Source organism: Marmota flaviventris, chromosome 13 (genome assembly GCF_047511675.1).
Source record: "Marmota flaviventris isolate mMarFla1 chromosome 13, mMarFla1.hap1, whole genome shotgun sequence".
Taxonomy (NCBI): Eukaryota; Metazoa; Chordata; class Mammalia; order Rodentia; family Sciuridae; genus Marmota; species Marmota flaviventris.
In genome coordinates, this window is record NC_092510.1 from 99,728,568 (window position 1) to 99,747,831 (window position 19,264).

A 19,264-nucleotide genomic window follows, 5' to 3' on the forward strand; every position below is an offset into this window, starting at 1 on the left:
ACAGAATTTGGATCCTCCTCTGGCTGACTTCTGGGAAAGTACTTAAACTGGCCTCCATCAGTCTTCTGCCTGTTCTGTTAGGCTGGGGTTGGCAACCTACAATCCACAGGCTAAATCACCCCTAGCCTTGATTTATATAAGTTCTTAAGAATGGCTTTTACATTTTCAAATGTTTTTTTAAAAGAAGAATATGCAATAGCAACTACATATGGCCCCTGCACTGAGCTGTCTGAAGTCCAGGGCTGAGCCACACATAGTTTTAAGTGCTTTCTTCAGATTAACTCATGGAAGCATCTTAGCACCTCTGTAGGCAGGGGCTGATACTGTCTCCATTTGAAAGGTGAGGACACTGAGGATCCAGAGAGGTTTGACTCAACTGTTAGCACCGGCTACTTTTAGAACACAGTAACCTCAGAAGAGCCCTTCAGAAGTAAGGGCCTCTGATTGTCAGTGACAACTGTGACTTTCCACAGGAGGACTTGGTGGGATTCCAGTAGATGATGTGTGGGCACGATGTGTGTTCCTTCACATATTCAGTAGAAGGTTTTCCACATGCTGGCAGAAGCAGCTTAGACCCACTCTGAAGCAGAGCTCTGGACTTTATTCAATCCCTCACATTATTCTTTCAAATAAGTTTTGGGGTATTGATTCCCACCGTTAAACTAGCCATGCAAAAGAAATGGGGATCTGTGAACAAGAGCCAGAATAAACGTCAGAAATGCCAGGCATGGTAGTTCACACCTGTAATCCCAGCAGCTTGGGAGGCTCAGGCAGAATTGAGTTCAGAGCCAGCTTTAGCAATCTAGAGAGCCCTGAGCAACTTAGCGAGACTCTGTCTCTAGATAATAAAATATTCAAAAGGGCTGAGGATGTGGCTCAGTGGGAAAGCACCCCTGGGCAAAAAAAAAACCAGAAATACACTTGCAGGGACTATAAAACAACTATGTTTAAAAGAAATAATAGACAACTTAAAAATACTAGTATGGAATAGGAAATCACAAGACCTTTGAAAAAGAACCAGGTAGAGTTTCTAGGAAAAATTAATAATTAAAATTCAAGACACAGTGAATGTATTTAAAAGCAGACAAGCCAGGCACAGTGGTGCGCACCTGTAATCCCAGCTGCTCAGGAGGCTGAGGCAGGAGGATCACAAGTTCAAAGCCAAACTGGGAAATTTAGTGAGACCCTGTCTCTAAATGAAGGGGCTGGGGTTGTGGCTCAGCAATGGAGCTCTCGCCTCGCACATGCGAGACCCTGGGTTCGATCCTCAGCACCACGTAAAAATAAATAAGTGAAATAAAGGTATTTAAAAAAAAATGAAAAAAAAAAGGGTTGGGGGGTAGCCCAGTAAGAGCAGAAAAGAGCAGTAGTGTACTAGAACAGTGATCAGATGCTAAGTGTTTTAGGCTTTGAGAACTGCACAAAGTTTCTGCCACAGCTGCTCCACTGTGAAGCAGCCGTAGATGATGTGCAGTGAATGAGATGGTTATGTGCCAGTAAGGCTTTATTTACAAAAAGAGGTGGTAGACAGGATTTGACTCACAAGCTGTAATTTGCTAACCTTTGGACTTGAAGGTTAGTTAAATTATTTGGAATATATCATGGAGAGTAAAAAAGATGAAAAATGCAAAAAAAGAACAGATCCTCTAAGAGAAATTTTAACATACATGTATTCATAATCACAGAAGAAGAGAGAGTATGTACATGGCAATATCAGAAGAGAAAAGAAATTTCCCAAACAAGTAGAAAAGAGTAATTCACAATCCAAAAGCCCAGCCCAGGGACGCACAACTGTAATCCCAGCAGTTTGGGAGGCTGAGGTAGGCGGATCACAAGTTCAAGACCAACCTCAGCAACTTAGTGAGGCCCTAAGCAACTCAGTGAGACCCTGTCTCTAAATAAAATACAAAAAAGGCTGGGGATGTTAAGTACCCGAGTTCAACCCCTGGTTTATTTAAAAAAAAAAAAAAAAAAAAACCTGCAGCAAAAGCTCAACAGGTCACACAGCTCTTGAAAGGAAATCAGTCCTGAGACCTGTCACAGCACAAGAGCAGAACAACAAGATTAGAGGAGGAGGCAGCCTAGACAACTTATCTTCCAGGGAGCCACAGTGGGACTGCCAGCTGACTTCCCTGCAGGCATGAAAGAAGCCGAGGTGGAGGCTGTCTACCTGGGATTTCTAAACATGCAAAAATTATCTTTTCGAATGAAGTGAAATCAAGACAGTTTTCCAGATAAACAAATATTGGGAGATTTCATGTCTTGCACACCTGAAGGAAATCTTAAGGGATATTTCTCAAACAGGAAAATTTAGCATTACCAAAATAGTGGCCTTCTTAATTTTAGGGAAAAACAAGTCGTAAAATAGGGAAATTGTAGCCACCAGAGCAATCGTATTTAATATTCTACAAAGCAGGGGCTGGGGTTGTGGCTCAGTGGTAGAGTGCTCACCTAGCATGTGTGAGGCACTGGGATCGAGCCTAAGCACTACATAAAGATAAATAAAGGTATTGTCCATCTATAACTAAAAAAATAAAGAATATATTCTACAAAGCAAAAAGGGTAAAGTTTTAGAAACTCTCATGTTGCTAGTAAGAATATAAATTCATGTAACCTTGGGAAATCATCTGACTGTATCACAACTAACATTCAAAATCTTTATTAACCCAGCAGACCTGCTCTGGGTATATAGCCAAGAGAAGTAAGTGCCTTTGTTCACCAAAAGATAGGGATTAGAAATGTTCATGATATAGTGAACTCATAATAGCTAAAAACAGGAAACAACCCAAATCTCTTAAATTTGAAGAATGGCCAAATAAGTTGTGCTGTTTTTATCCAGCAGAATACTATAAAACAGTGAGATAAAATATGCTGCTCCTTCCTAAAACAACAGGAGTCACCCCACCACCCCCGCTGGTATTAGGTACCTGTAGAGAAGCCTGCCCCAGAGTACTCAGTGTAGGACCACGTTGGCCAAGAGATGTGCCTAAAGTGACAGAGAGCCTTGAGAAGCACCAGAAATGTTTGATATTTGAACATTGAACCTTATGCACAGTTGAAATCGTGTCAAAATTAAATGAGCTCTCTACACGTAAAGTTTATGAACTTAATAAAAAGTCAGGGAAAAAAATGGGCAGAAGAGGGCTGGGAATGCAGCTCCGTGCCAGAGGGCTCATTCCCAGCCTATACAGAGCCCAGGGCTCCGTCTCTAGTACTGCATTAAAAAAAGAAGAGAAGAAAACAGGCAGAAGACAATTCATGAAAGAAGTTGCACAGCATTGGGCCTGTGCTTGATCACTCTGAATGGTATACTTAAATGTAGCCAATATGGTACATTTTACAATAAGAATACAGGGAAATAAGAAAACTTTTTTTTTAATTAGGGATAGACCAAAGGATCAATAAACAAAAAGATGTTCAGCTTCATTAGTGATATAAATAAAACCACAAAGAGATGCATACTCATAAGATGCAAAAATTTAAAGTCCAGTACTGAGGGAGTCACACCTGATGGGAGTACAAGTTGGTCCACTCATCTTGGAGAAGAGTTTGATACCATTTAGTAAAGACCAACAATGCCACCCCTAGATTTGTTCTTTAGAAAAACAAATATGTACCAGGATACAGGAGTGTTCATAGCAACACTGTTACAATAACCCCAGCAACCCAGACAAGACTGTTTATCAGCATTCAAATGGGTTGATGAATTTACATTATTCTCTATATCCAGCTGTGAAGATGGGTAATACTGCTAACTTGGGTAACTGGCTCACAGAGAGTGGAGCCAAAGAGATGCAAATGCATTACTGGGACAAACTCCATATGTTGCTCCCCTTCCCCCATTCTTCCTCCATGGAAATTATGTTTGCAGTTGAATGGGCCAAAAATTGAATTTTATTCTGTGAGGGCAGGTGTCTTTGATATTCATCACCATATCCCCAGTGTGTAGGGTTGTGACTGAAACCTGATAGACAATGTGAAATGAATTAATTCTCACATGGCAAGGAGTATCCTCAGAAAACTTGACTGACTAGGATATGAAAGGATATAGGAAACCTTCACTCCCATTGTACCACCAAGAAAAATTCAGATAATGTGAAAATCATACTTATTCTAAGGGCATTGGGATTATTGAGTGCTGTATAGCAGATTTCCTCAAACCCTAGTAGGCTGCATCAGCCATTCGTAAAAGGTGCCAACTTTCTAGTCATAAGTACAGATGGGCAGAGTTGGGTGGCTGATCTTTGGCCCACAGTAACTGTGATAGCTGGAAGGCAGTGGGGGAACCATATGAAGGTTTGCCCTGTGTCAGTAGTTGGTTGACTGTTGACTCTGACATTAACCTGAGCTTATTAGCTTAGCACCTACATCTGGCAGCTGTGTGGCTTGGGGATTCCCAGAACATGGCGGCTGCACTTAAAGATGGAGAGGGAGCCAAGCTGAGGCTGTAGAACCTTTTATGGATCATCCTCCAAAGTCACAGGACATCACATGAATTGCACCCTCTTCCATGCACCACAGAGTGTCTTCCAAGCTTGGGGATAGTGGGGGGAGGGGATAGGTGTCGCTTCTTGCTTTGGAAGAGCGCATAGAACAAGAAGTATTACTATGACCATCTTTGGAAAATAAACTCATTAATGGGACCAAGGAAGACTGGCAGGAAGCCTTGTGAGCTCATTTCCAGAGAGGAGTGGCATGGGTGAGCACAGTGGCACAGCAGCTTCAGGGGCAAGAGGTAGTCAGATTTGGGGCAGGCGGAAGAGACACCTTGCCATAAGTCGAGAGGATGCTGTGGCTGGACAAGCTCTTGGCAGTGAAGGGGCAAGCAAACTTAAGATGACCATAGCACAAGTTGAGTGATAGCATTGACCATTAGGGGGATGAAAATCAGAACAATAATGAGGTACTGTTTCATGTTCCCTGCAAATGGCTGTGATTTAGAAAATGAAGTGTCAGTGAGGATGTGGGGGAACCCGAGGCCTCACGTTGCTGATAGGAGTGTGTGTGCAGCCTATATGGAATATGGTTTGGTGTTTTCTCAAAGGCTACACGTAGTACTTGTACCACACAGCCCAGCACTAATGCTCCTGGGTATGCACCCAAAGGAATTGAAAGGGATTCCAGCAGAGGCTTGGATGCCAGTGTTCACTGCAGCGTTGTTTCTCAGTAGCCAAAAGGTGGAAAACCATCCAAGTGTCAGCCAGTAGATGAATGGACGAATACAACATGGCATGTACATTCAAGGAAGTGTTACTCAGCCATAAAAAGAAGTGGTGTTTTGGTTCATGCTACCCACGGGTGAACCTTGAAACAGCATGCTAAGTGAGACGAAAGGTCACATAGTGAACAGTTCCACTTAAATTGAAGTACCTACCGTACATACATTTGTAGAGACAGGTGGCAGATTAGAGTTTACCGGGGACTTTGTGGGGAGGAGAGAATGAGGAGGTGTTGATTAATAGGGACAGAATTTTGGTTTGGGGTGATGAAAGAGTTTTGGAAATAGTGGCAATGGTTACACAACATGGTAAATGTTACCAACACTGCTCAATTGTATACTAAAAAAGTTTTAAATTTCCTAGCATGGTGGCATGTGCCAGTAATCCCAGCTACTTGGGAGGCTGAAGCAAGAGAATCGTTAAGTTCTAGGCCAGCCTGGGAAACTTATTAGCAAGGCCCTGTCTCAGAATTAAAAAGGCAGGTAGCGCATGGTGGCACATACCTCTAAACCCAGCAACTCTGGAGGCTAAGGCAGGAGGATTGCAGGTTTGAGGCTAGCCTCAGCAACTTAGCAAGACCCTGTCTCAAAATAAAAATCAAAGAAGCTGAGGTTGTAACTTAGGGGTAAATCAGCCCTGAGTTTAATCCTTAGTATAAGAAAAAAAAGACTATATATATTTTTTTTGCCATAATTTTTTAAATTTTTCATAATGATATACCAAAAACCATTTGAGTTTTAGTGTGTGTTTGTTTTTTTGTGCTGAGGGATTGAACCTAGGGCCTTGTGCATGCAAGGCAAGCACTCTGCCAGCTGAACTATATCCCAGCCCCATTTGAGTATTATATGCTATAAATCAGTGTATTGTATGATATGTGAATTATATCTCAATGAAGCTGGTGTAAATAAGTCAGATTGGGATCTGAAAGACTTGCAAATGCAGCAGTGATTTACCTGGCATCCATATCCTCCCTGCTTTGGCCAAGAGAAAAGAAATGAAGACCGGCCTGAAAACAGCTTGCACAATGCTTGCATTCCGCTGCCTGGATCTGTTGAACCTAAAAGTGATAACGGCAGCCCAGCTTCCTTCCAGCTCCAGGCACTTACAGGACAGATGACTCAAACCCTAAGCAGAGACAGTCCCAAGTCAGCCAGCATGAGCTCTGCATCGACAGACAGCAGAGTTCTCACTGTCAAGGAAAAACATTAGTGTTCCTTAGTTGCCACTGTTCTATGGACAAAGTCTATTATGCAAAAAAAAATAAAAAATAGTGGTCTGGGGCTGTAGCTCAGTGGCAGAGCACTTGCCTCGCAAGCATGAGGCCGTGGGTTCGATCCTCAGCACCACATTAAATAAATAAATAAATAGATAGATAAATAAAAGATATTGTGTCCATCTATAACTAAATTTTTTTTTTAAAAATAGTGTGTATAAATGAAATAACAGAAAGTTAAGGGGAGAGGCGTGCAATATGATTTTTAAAATGAGCAAAACCCAACACATGTGATCCAGATATTGGAACTAGAGACAGAGACTTTAAAATAACTATTGTGCTCTAGGAGTTACAGAAAAATGTTGAAAGAATGATTGAGTTCAAAATCTCAGCAAAGATGTGGAATTTTAAAAAATAGTCTTGATCTGTATTTGAAGTTCAAATCTAATGCTTGAAGTCAAAAAAGAAATTATTAGAAAAGCTTAACAGCAGAGTGAATACTACAGGAGAACAATGAACTTTTTTGTACATTTTGAGATTTTTCTATAACTTTAAGTTTTAAAAACTATTGTTCATTTCAATTAAAAACAACAGAATCCTCTAACCCTGCTGAGGGTGCAGTAACCGTCAGTTTACATTCAGCCGGGGACATTCGTTATCCACTTCTCCACTCTGTGGATAGCCAGTGTCTAATTTCAAATCACATTTGAAATTCGGCTGAGCCATCTGAATTCTTGGCTTCTGCAGGTCAGAGGGTGCAGCTACGGGAGGCCCCTGTGTGTTAGCCGGAGGTGGAAGGTAGCTATGCAGTCTCATCTCAACAGGTGCATGCATTTGTGGTCATGGATGGCTTCCTTCCTCATAGGCGGCTTACTCGCTATCAGAACTTCACTTTTATGATTGGGTTGCTACTTTTTGTTTGCTTTTGGGTTTTGGTACCAGGGATTGAACCCAGGGGCACTTAATCACTGAACTACATCCCCAGCCTTTTTTTATTTTTTTCATTTTGAAACAGTGTGTCCCTGAGTTGCTTAGGGCCTTGCTAAGTTGCTGAGGCTGGCCTCAAACTTGCAATCCTCCTGCCTCAGCCTCCTAAATTGATGAGATTATAAGTGTGTGCCACCAAACCTAGGTGTATTCCTGGTTTTTAAAAGCCCTTTGGACTAGTGCTGTAGATCAGTGGTAGAGCACTTGCATGGGCTTTCACAAAGTTCCATCTCCAGCACCACAAAAGAAAAAAGAAAAGCTGTAACTCATCATTACATAATTGTGGTGGAATAAAGTTCATTGCCCAAAGGCAAAAAATTGTTATGTTCAGGGTACAAAAGACAGGTGTGATTGTGCCACATGAGGCAAGGGGTGAGAACAGCTGATGGTGACATAGAGGTAGACGGGCCAGACCAGAGAGTCTTCTAGAAGCGGTAACAGGAGTGGACAGGTCTGATGCCTCATTGCATCTTATCCAGCTGCTTCTGGACTTACAGTGGTGGGGGTTATTGCACAGTCCCAGCGAAGGAGGAAGGACAGGTGGCCAAGATGGAGGGGCACTGGTGTGCCATGTTTTAGAGAGGGCCTGCTAGAGTTTCCACTTGTGGAGATTAAATGACTACTTGCAAAGTGCTTAGAAGAGTGCCTAGTACAGAGCTGGCACTTGACCACTGGCCTCTGTTGTTAGAAGGCTGACAGCAACTGTTTGTGAGCTTTCAGTTGTCTCTCAGGTGCTGTTCTGAGGTGTATTCATTTCTTAGCTCATTTCATTCACTCGTTTTGAGGCATGTGGTTTAGTACCCCACTTTACAGAAAAGGACTGAGGGCACCACTCTACTCCCTTGAAGGATCTCCTGGAAGGTTCCTCTGCCCAGAGACCCCTTCTAAAGCCCAACTTTATCTACATGATAACCAAGGAGACTTCAAACTTCACTAATGTGAGTGGTCCCTCCAATCTAGCACTGATCATCATTCGGGAGTCAGTTTCCAAACAGAAATCAAGTGTCTGGTGCCTGATATAGCTCTGAGTCAGCATGTGTCCCTGAGTTAGCAGCTTCCTCTGAGCATAAGCTTTGCGAACTTGGACAAGATTCAGCAATGGTCATCATTTCAACAATGGAGCTAATTTAAGCTTTCTGCAGCACTGGGAAAGTCATTATGAAATGAAATTGCGCAAATTGAGAGACGACTGTAAATCACTCATCTTTTGCTGCTGATGAGTTCAGCCACACGCTTCAGGAATCAGAAGTGATGCCCGTGATGGCTTCTAAATGCTTTCAAATTTTTTATTTGGTGGATCTCGTGTGGGATTGGTTTTCCCACCCTGGAATTGTGTTGGGCACTGCGGGCAGCAGGGCAGGTGAACAGTGAAAGTTCCCACCTCTGTTGAATTCACTCAAGAACTGTAGATGGAGCAGCAGTCCTTGCCCAAACTCCAGCCTCTCCTGTGGTTGCTGGCCTATCCCCTTCCAGACCCAGAAGAGTGCACTTGCTTTGCCACGTGTGCCAGCTGCCATCGCCCACAGACCCGGCCTGCCATCACCATGACCTCTCATCCGAGCTTGCTTCCTGCCCCTTTTGTTCTTAACAGTCCTCCAGCTCCAGTGGTGGCGTGTTTGGGTCTGGAAACACTGGAAGAGGGGGAGGTTTCTTCAGTGGCCTCGGAGGGAAACCCAGCCAGGACGCTGCCAACAAAAACCCATTTGGCTCAGCCAGCGGGGGATTTGGATCCACAACTACACCAAGTAAGTTGAGAAGAGTTCTCCCAGGCCCCTTGGTCCCTGATGCCATTGTCATCCTCATAGTGTTCTCAAAGCTTTGGGGACAGCTCTGAATGAGAGGGAAGGGGTTAGAAGGTCCATTTGAAGTATCTACCCCAAAGCAGTGTGATGAGGTTTTGTTCTGTGGTTTTTAATGAGCTGTCCTATATAATCCTGAAAGGACATCAGAGCTGCAGGGAGAGGATCAGTGTCCTGAACCACTCGGATCTCCTCTCCGAAAGCCCAGATTGCACTGTTTCGTGGCATTGGGGTGACTTGAAGTGAATGCAGGCAGACAGGCAGAAAGGAGCAGCTCGCCGCACTGGGTGGCTTGCACAAGAACACGTGGGCTTGCGTTTGGGCAGCAGTCTCTTCAGATTTGCCTTGGATTTCAGCTGCTGTAGATCTGAAGCCTTCAGTGTTTCTCATCTCTTGTGTTTTTGCTTTCTTTTCATCTGAAGCTGTATCTGGCAGCATTTTCTTCTTCAGCTAATTTTTTAAATTCTTTGTTGATCTGTCTATTCATGGTTGGAAATGAAAAAGTGACTTAGATGCAGTGTTCAGATTGTGTGTTACCAGGCAGCGTCGCATCTCCTGCTGTGTAGGATCTGCTGCCTTGTGAGCCACTGTTCTCTGGTCATAGCTGATTTTTCCTTTATATTAAGGCCTCTGGAGTTGAGAGCAAAACTTCCTATCCCAACTCGCTCTTCTGGGTTCGTAGGTCAGGAACGGGTTATTTTGATATCACTGTCCACTTCAGTAATACATAAGGAAAGAATGCTTGTTGAGAGGCATCGACCTCTTAGCTCCTGAAGTTATATAATCAGAAGTTTTTTCTGTTCTTCAGCTTTCAGTCTGCCAGCAGAGATTTAGAATTCTAAAATGAAGGGATCTTGGAAATCAAGTCTAGTAGTTCTCAAAAACTGCTTTTGCATGTGAACTCTTATGAATCCTAAGTAAAACTGAACAAGGTTCACACTGAATCAGAGGTCAAAAAGTCCAGAATACATGTGGGTAGTTTGCCCAGCCATGACCCCTCAACCCCATGAATCTAGGCATCTGTATAGCCCACACTTTGAAAACATTATTCTTTAAGCCAGAAACATTATTCAGAGCCAGAAAGTGGCAGATCTAGAACTCAACTAGATCATATTTACCACATCAAACACAGCATCTGGCACAGAATTAATAACAAGCTAGTTAGAAATTTGGATTTATGCTGGATGTGGTAGCACACACCTGTAATCACAGCGGCTTGGGAGGCTAAGGCACGAGGATTGTGAGTTTGAAGCCAGCCTTAGCAACTTAACAAGGACATAGGCAACTTGGTGAGATTCTGTCTGAAAATAAAAAGGGGTGGGGATGTAGCTCAGCAGTTAGGGGCCCTTGGGTTCAATCCCTGGTCCAAAAGAAAAGAAATGTGGATTTATCCCAGATGTAAGTTCTCATGTGTGAGGCTGTGTTACTGGCCAGTGTTACTTAACCACTTCGGTGTGTCAGATCCCTGTAAAAATTCCCTTCCTCCTGGCCAGTTCATCTCTGTGCCATGGCCCTTAACTGTCAGAGTGGCCTTCTCTCAGGTCAGCTGGAGCTGGCACGTACTGGCTCATGAGAGCCAGATGTACACATCTTCCCCCAAGTCCACATTCAGTGACATCATATTGGGTAGCCTGAAATCAGCCCTAATAGTGCACTTATACCTTGAAGTTGGAAACACTACCAGCCAGGACTCCTCCTGTCCACAGACTGTTGCTAATCATTTGCTGGCCCATCACTGTTTCTAATGCTTTGATTCTGGTTTAAAGTCAATAATTACCTGTTCTTAATAATACCTCTACTGTTCTTTATCTCATAAATGTTAACTGTTAATTGCAAACCAGGTTTACATTTATTCTTAAGGGAAGTTTAAAGGAATTTAAAGAGGCAGAGGAAAGACCTGTCACATTTTTTTTTTTTTAAATTAAGTTTGTAATTTGATAGTGAAAGGGACAGAAAACTCTTTAACCCTCAGACCCAGTGCATTGTAAAAGAAAGGAACAAAGGAAGAGGAGGAGCTGGGGAAAGTCGAGAGAAGGGCATTGTCCTCAGCATAGTACAGAAAGCTTTCTGCGGAATCGCCAGTGGTGGCCTCTTTCTCCTTGGGTGACTCTGCAGCGTTTGATAGCTCCCAGTGCTGCTCCGCTCCTGGGCAGAGTGAGTTGCTCTCCTGGTCCCTTCCTCCTCTCTCATGGTGCCTTTCTGCTGCTTTTCCTCCTTTCCAGTACTGTGGGACACATTCCCCAGAGTCACCTGGGTCATGCAGTGGTCTTCACACCCTCCACCCTGCTTCCAGTCTCCTCTGCTGGGCCAAGAAATCCATTCAGATTGGGGGTTTTTTGTTGTTGTTGTTTTTGTTTTAAATTTTTTTTAGCTGTAGATGGACACAATACCTTTATTTTGTTTTCTGTTTTTTACTTTTGTTTTGGTGCTGGGGATCGAACCCAGGGCCTATGTGCATGCAAGGTAAGCACTTTACCAACTGAGCTATATCCCCAGCCCTTATTTATTTTTTTTAAATGGTTTTTAGTTGTCAATGGATTGTTTATTTATATGTGGTGCGGAGAATCAAACCCAGTGCCTCACACATGCTAGGCAAATGCTCTAGCACTGAGCCACAACCTCAGCCCCAGATCAGGGGTTTTGTTTTGTTTTGTTTTTGTAATATTTATTTTTTGGTTATAGTTGACACACTATCTTTATTTTATTATTTATATGTGGTGCTGAGGATGGAACCCAAAGCCTTGCACACGCTAGGCAAGCACTCTACCACTGAGCCACAACCCCAGCCCCAGATCAGGTATTTTTAAACTGATTTTATTTTGCCACTGTCCCTACCCAGAACCCATTTGCAATTTCCTGCCAAGTTTCTAAACCAGCTATGGACTGGAGTCCAGGCCGTCCACAAGCTGGCCCAGCACACCTAAGTTCTACTCAAGTTCTACCCATTCCCTCTGCTTGGGCCAGCTGTCGGTGCCACCTCCCTGTGTGGGCTGGTTCATGCTGCTGCCTGCTTCCTGCAGGGGGGCAAGATAGCAGTTGCTTGGTGTGCCCTTGCCTGAGACTCAGAGGGCCCAGGGGATCTCCTTCCCTAGAAATCTACAGTCCTTGGAATTGCTGCTTCACAGAACATGAGGCAGCAGAGGATCTACCTTTATCCATTGCCTGCTGTGTGCCAGAAGCTTAATACAGGGGCTGGTCATTTCCTACAACAGTACTCTCATTTGTGGGCTGCAGAGGTCACATGGCTAAGCAACCATCTCCTGGCCAGCAAGAAACAGACACCTCCAGGTGTGCCTGTCGGGCAGCCTTGTACCTGCTCTCGGGGGCCCAGAATATGCTTTTGCAGTGGCACACTGAGCATAGACCAGGTCAAGAACAGTTCCCTTGATGATAATTGAGTTAGGAGCTGCCGGGTCCTGAAGCCGCCCTCCTTAGCCCTGAGCAGTGGCTATGGCCAAAATAAGCTGAGAAACACTGCTGCTTGGAGTTGATACCTTCTGTCTCTAGGAGCTTGAACTTCATAAGTTTTTTTTCTCTGTGTTGTCCTCAGAGACTCTACTAAAGACAGGTGGTTAGCCCCTGTAGTCATTTAAAATTCAGCACCCCTGTGCCTTGTCACCCAGAAGAACCCGTTGTCTCCTGAGTCTTATCCTGAGGATACTGTGGAAAGTCATCCTTAGCACATTCTTTTTCTTCAGGGACCTGACAGGTATATTTGTGTCAGGGGCTGAGAAAGCCATCTGACCGTCATCTTTCAGGCCCACAGGCTCTCTCCTGGCTTTTCAGGAGAAGGCCTGAAGAGAGGCCTGGACCAGGGTGTTGATGAGATTTCCCTTCTGAGTGTGCACTGGATTCTTGTTCAGTAACTCCAGACCTGAAGAAAGACCTGGAATGTAGTCCCTGTGACACTGTTTACAACAAATTTAATTTACATGAAGTATAGTTAATTTTGATTGGGCCAGACTCTAATGTTGGATTCTGCCAATGATTTTGCCACATAAAAGACCAAAGGGTCCACATCTTGCAGTAGGGCGGAAGCCAAAGCAGTTGTCACCCCGAAAGGTCATTAGACAGCTCTGCAGAGACAGACTTTGTTTTCAGAAGAATCTTCTCCAGTGAAATGCTTGTTCCACCAACTAAGCCACTTCTTGTTTACCATATTTTAAAAGCTAGAGGTGATTATTTTGGTGGTGTCAGGAGAGAACCGAGGAGCACCCTGTGGCTTGGGATCACAGGGAAGCAGTCCCAGCCCCACCTCTTGTTCCAGAGTGGCCCGTGGGTGGTAGGGCGTGTCCTCCTGACTGCCACCGGCTACCACAACCACGTGTCAGTAGAGCAATTCTTGGATCTTTGCAAATTTTGGAAAGGGCTTGTTTTGCTGTTTGTATATATTAAAATTAAGATACGGAGGGAGGAGTTGAAGGAACAGGGAAGGGGGAGCCGTCTGCTCGGAGAGCCACAGAATGCCACCCTGGGGCTTCCACACCCGTGGCGTCCTCCCAGCAGCTGCCCTAGTCAAAAGTGCTGTCCCTATGTTCTGTGTCAGGGAACTGGGATTTAGGTTAGGTCCTCCCCCGAGGTCACACAGCTATTAGGTACTCTAACCCAGGCCTGACTCAGACCTCAGGATTATTCCACTATAATATGCTACAAATACCTCAAAGATATAGATTTCTTATTTTTTTAACTCATTGTGCTAAAACTACATATTTGGGGGTGCTGTGTGATACTTTAACATATGTGTTCTTATGTAGTGTTCACACCAGAGTCAACCTGTCTCCTCAAACATTGTCATTTCTTAATGGTGAAAATATTCTGAGACTTTTCTTGGACTTTTTTTTTTTTTTTTAGTTCGACACAAAACCTTTATTTTACTTATTTATTTTTATGTGGCTCTGAGAATCAAACTCAGGGCCTTGCACATGTCAGGCAAGTGCTCTACTGCTGAGCCACATCCCAGCCCCTCTTGGACCTTTTTTTTAACTGTACGTTGTCGTCATCTGTGGTCACTCTGCTGTGCAGTACAACACCAGCACTTCCTTCTCCTTGTTACGGCTTAGTACCTATTACTCTCTTGCTCCTCCCAGCCTCTGGACACCACCATTCTGCTCTTAACCTCTGTGAGATCAACTTGTTTAGGTTCCACAAATGAGCAAGGTCATGCTGCATCTGTGCCCGGCTTGATTTTCTAAATAGTCTCAACTTCTAAGAAATCTAAATCTCCCAGCATTATCCCAATGAAATCATTTCATCTCTCATTTCATATAGTTGCCCCAGATTTCTCCAAAATGAGGACCCACCCCTAGACTTGCCCTTGAACTTACTGTTTGGAATTTTACATCACCAGCACTAATACAACAGAGACCTGAGTCCTGGGTTCTTGAAGTGCTGAGTAAAGGCAGCGCACTGAGGAGCCTGCCTCCTCCGCAGGCTCAGCTGGGCTGCCCTCAAGGGAGGTCAGCGCGGCCTCCGGCTCCCTCACCAACGGCCGCTAAGTCTGCTCAGAGGCTGCTTTGTCTACTACACCAGGGATGAATGAGCGGTGCCTGTCCTGCTCAGCATCAGGTCCTCCTTGTCAGCAGTGGAGACAGGGCCTTACTGGGCCCAACGCTACGTATTGGTGCCTAGAAAACAGGTAGCCATGTCCCGGAAGTGAGGCCACTCACCTCCCAGATGGTAGATCAGGAGCAAATATCAGCTGTGTGCAGTCTTCCATTGAGGCAGGACTGGCCATGGGTTGAGGAGGGCCAGCCCTTCTAACAGCTGGACTTAGAAGGTGACAAGCGTGCCCCTCCCTGCTGTCCTTCCACCTGATGACTGGGGAGTGGCTGGGGTGGCGCAGGTGTTGGTAGCTCTTGATGATATGCCGCACCCTCTGTTACCCATGCACATCCTCCCGGTGTACATTTTGCCCCCATTTAAGTATGGGTCTCTGGGCTTTCACCCAGTTTCAGGGAAAATTCTCCCTGCCTTGTCATGGGTGTAAACCATCTTTAATAAAATATCCATCCAGACCTGGTGAGGAAACAGTTTTTCCTGGGTCCTCCCCCAGATAGTTCAAGAGTCCTGATAGATGGTGTGCTGTATTATCTTAGCGCTGTTTCCATGCACGTGACTTTGGGCTGTTTGCGTGTGTCCAGGTTTGTGTTTCTTTCCACACACAGAAGTTCTTCCCGACATGAGTTTTCACAGCTTCCTTTCTCCCTCAGCTCTGGGTGTGGATTCGGGGTGTGGTGGAGGAGGGAGTGACCCATTAGATAAGCATCTGAGATGTCAGGGCTTCACTGAACCTCTTGGAAAGAGGAAATCAGACTGGACGCCTCGCCGGCTTCTTTCATGTTGTGCAAAACATCTCTCACCCTCTTCAGACCAGAGAGAGGAGCCGCAAGGCTTTCCTGTTCTCCTGCTGATCTGCACAGCTCAGTCAGCACAGGCCTGCCCGCAGCTGCTGCGCTTGGTATGGATTTGTTATAACTTTGATTTTTCCAAGTTGGACAAAATTTGAAGTTTGCCTTCATACAAAGACACGGACAGAAACAGGCCCTGTTCTCCAGAAGCAAGCAGCCTGCAAAGCCGAGCTGCTGCTGGCCCTCTGTGGCCACATGGACCTGAGACCCCTGGGAGCTCCCAGGCCTTCTCCAGTGGGGCCTCTCCTGCCCCTGTGTTTTGTGCTTGTGGTGTCATGCCAGGAATTCCTGGATCTGGGTGCCACAGGGATTGCAACCCCCTCCTCAGGGTGCGTGGACATCAGAGGGCAAGCTGTCGTCCTTCAGCTCGGTCCCCTCCATGCCCTGTCCTGGGCTGGTTTGTCACTCCTTTCCCTGCACTCCTGACAGGCTTCTCCCTTGTGAAGAAGAACAAACGCCCTCATGTATGTTCTCGTCCCTTTAGATACCTCTAACCTGTTTGGAAACAGTGGGGCCAAGACATTCGGAGGGTTCACCGGCTCGTCCTTTGGAGAGCAGAAGCCTGCTGGCACTTTCAGCTCTGGAGGAGGCAGCGTGGCATCCCAAGGCTTTGGGTTTTCCACTCCAAATAAAACAGGTACCTTACACATGCTAGTTACGGGCATCTCTGTGTGCACGTGTGTCTGTGCAAAGATGCTGCAAGGAGATACTACGGTGCTTTTCGAGGTGGGGAGAGTTAATTTGTGCTTCAGTTAGTCTTATATTTTTTGAGCATCTACTACATTCCTAACACTTTCCGAGGTCTTATGAGACCTGTCTAAAAAGGATAGGATGCATGTAATGCAGCCCTGCAAAGAATGTATATTCTCCTTAGGGGAGAGAAACGAAAATGTTTAACAGTTGCAGAACAACCAAAGCAAGGGAACACATTAGTAAATGATAACTTAAACAAGAAAGATCCTGAGTCACAGATTTGTGTGGGTGCCCATTGCTTGTGATGGCCAATACAGATGCTCCGTTTAATTTCTCTGTTTACGTCATTTTTCCCTCTTTCCTAAATCGCTTTTAATTGAAATGCATGTTTGTGCATGCAAGTGCACACACTATCCAAATATTGTAACTGTACAGTTCAGTTGATTTTTGCAGTTGGAATTTTCACTACTTTTCATTTTAAAATATCCACTTATAAACTGCAGTCTATCTATAGTCATGTACTTTATTTGTAACTAAAAATTTTAAAGAACAGTATGTGTTTAGAAACCAAACCATGTCCTTCCTTTCTGTCCTCTGCCTGTCTGCCCTATCTCTGTCTCTGAAGTCTACAGAAGGTCTGACTGCTGCCCCTGTTGGTGGAAGTTGTCTGCTGAGATTTTGTTGAGGGCAGGGCTGCTGGGAGGCTGTGTGATAGGAAGCAGCTCCCTTGGCCGGCTCCCCACAGGGAAGAGGGTAGTCTGCGTCCTCAGGTGTGTGGGCTGCTCGGAGGAAGGGTCCTGCTTGAGGACTAGATGCGCAGTTGGCCCTGACCTAGGAGTGGGACTGCTCCACCAATAGCACAGACTCCCGCCTGTGGATCCTGGAGGCGTGGGATTTCCAGGCCCATTGACCTGTCCTCAGACTGTGCCTGGGTGGCTTGGTCTTAGGTCACCAGCTCTTATTATTTTCCCCAGACTTAAGATGGACTAGAGTGCGGGACTGCAGCTCAGTGTCCATCTCCAGCACAGGTAGGAAGGAAGGAGGATAGACGGATGGACAGACTGGAAATGGACATCACAGCTTCTTGTTATTGCTACCCCCCCATACACACACACACACACACACACACACACACACACACACGGAACGATTTGAAAATGAAAGGACCACGAAGCTTTAGCCCTCGTTAGAAAGGAGTGTGAACATTTGAGAGACGTGTGTTCATTTGCCACTGAACCTTCCGTTTTCCTTGGGAACGAGGCGTTTTCTTCGGCTCTTCCGTGTTCTTGTGTGTGGTTCCTTATCCTGGAATTTAGTCCCAGCTGATTCGAGAATCTCACTCTTTTATCAGTCTTAGAGAAAAATGTGTCCACCCACCTTTCAGAATATTTTCCCTGTTTGACAAAAGCACCTAGCTTGAGGATTCTAGGGGAGAGCTGCCTTTCAAATACATGAGCCAGATGATGTAGCCACCAAAATCATCAGCATGGGGCAAGAGACCTCTCCCTGCCCTCGGGCTTCTGTGCCGGGCCTGGGTTGTATCTGCAGCAGAGTGGGCAGATAAATAGGGATGAAATAAGAGTCCACCCTCCTGAACAGGCCGGACAAAGGCCAAAAGCATCAGGATTATCCCTTCCAGCTTTAAGAGGGATTTTAGGGTCATGGTTTACAGAGGTCTTTGAAAAAATTCCAAGAGTGCCCATCGTCCCTTTGGCAAAATTGTTTCGGAAAATACCACTGCTGGAGATGACCAAGGAGAAGACGGGGTGAGGCCGGGGAAGGTGGCCTTGCTGCCAGCTCCAGCCCGCAGTCTGCACCCTGCTCCATCGCCAGACTTGTTAGACCATTGACATGGCGGGAGGCGGGGGACTCATGATAGACAGAAACAAGGTGCTTTTGAGTCACAGGAGCCTTGTTCCAGTCGCAGCCAGCTGCAGTAGACCAGAGGCTTTTCTCTGATCCTCCATCTGCCTATCCACCCACAGGGTGGTGGGGAGGTGGGCGCTGCACCACACCTTGTGTAGGCCTCAAAGTCCAGACACGTCATCACCATTGGTTATTAGTGAGCTTCTGCTTTTCCTGGAGAAGAAAAACACATTAAAATATTCCGTTTAGTATAATCAAACTCCTCCAGCGTTAGGAGTGAGTTGCCCATCTCCACCAAGAAGACCAGACTGCTCTCTGGCTGTGGATTTGGCTGTGACCCAGGTTTATTGTTGGGGGCAAGTGTGTGTGTGTTGGGGGGGGCCTCCTCCCTCTCCTCCAGCTTACTTTCTGTATCATTGTGACTTCTCATTTTTCACTTAGCTTCACCAAGAAGTCTAAACAATATTGAGTACGAGGCACTAGATAAAGCCCTCGTGTGTCTAGGAAGCAGGTGTAACTAGATCCCAGATCGCTCTTAAATAATTCAGCCGCAAGGGGTTTTAGCACTTTTTTTTCCAGCCTGTTATATTTGTGATCCACCAGTCTCCATTATCATGGCTTGGAATTTCACTCGAGGTTTTAGAAGACAGAGTGTCACCCAGACTTGAGCAAAGGTATCTTCTCGGTGTGCAGCCACTATTGGTGATGAACAGTCCACAGTCGCATCATGCAGGAACAGTCACCTATCCACCTGACAGCTTTCCACACCCTGGATTTGATTCAGAAAGTAAAAGTGTGTAGTGTGATTATAATAAGGCCAGACACATCCCTGTCACAATAGGGTGGTCCTGGGCCACCATGACTCCCTCAAGTGTATGGCTCACAGGACAATATGAGCACAGGTGCTGCATGCACTATGGAGGGAGTCCCCTGAGAGCACAATGCTGACGCCACTGCCTCCCTTCAGCTCAGCACCCCTTCCTGAGTAGCTCCTGTACACCTGAGAAGGACCCAAGTAGTGTCTTGGAGTTTGGGGCCCCCTCAGGAGCAGAAGGAGTAGCTTTGGGAAGGACATCCCCT

At 45.4% G+C, this 19,264-nt stretch overlaps 1 protein-coding gene across 4 annotated transcripts in view; it reads left to right on the top strand.

Annotated features, from left to right (window-relative positions):
* The window catches only part of Nup214 (nucleoporin 214), an 88,421-nt gene that overhangs the window by 64,167 nt on the left and 4,990 nt on the right, over positions 1–19,264 (top strand). For all 4 annotated transcript variants that reach the window (XM_027942761.2, XM_027942768.2, XM_027942777.2 and 1 more), the window contains exons 31-32: positions 9,011–9,164; positions 16,110–16,262. In XM_027942761.2, the coding sequence (XP_027798562.2) occupies positions 9,011–9,164; positions 16,110–16,262 (307 nt within the window). The remainder of the gene's footprint in view (positions 1–9,010; positions 9,165–16,109; positions 16,263–19,264) is intronic.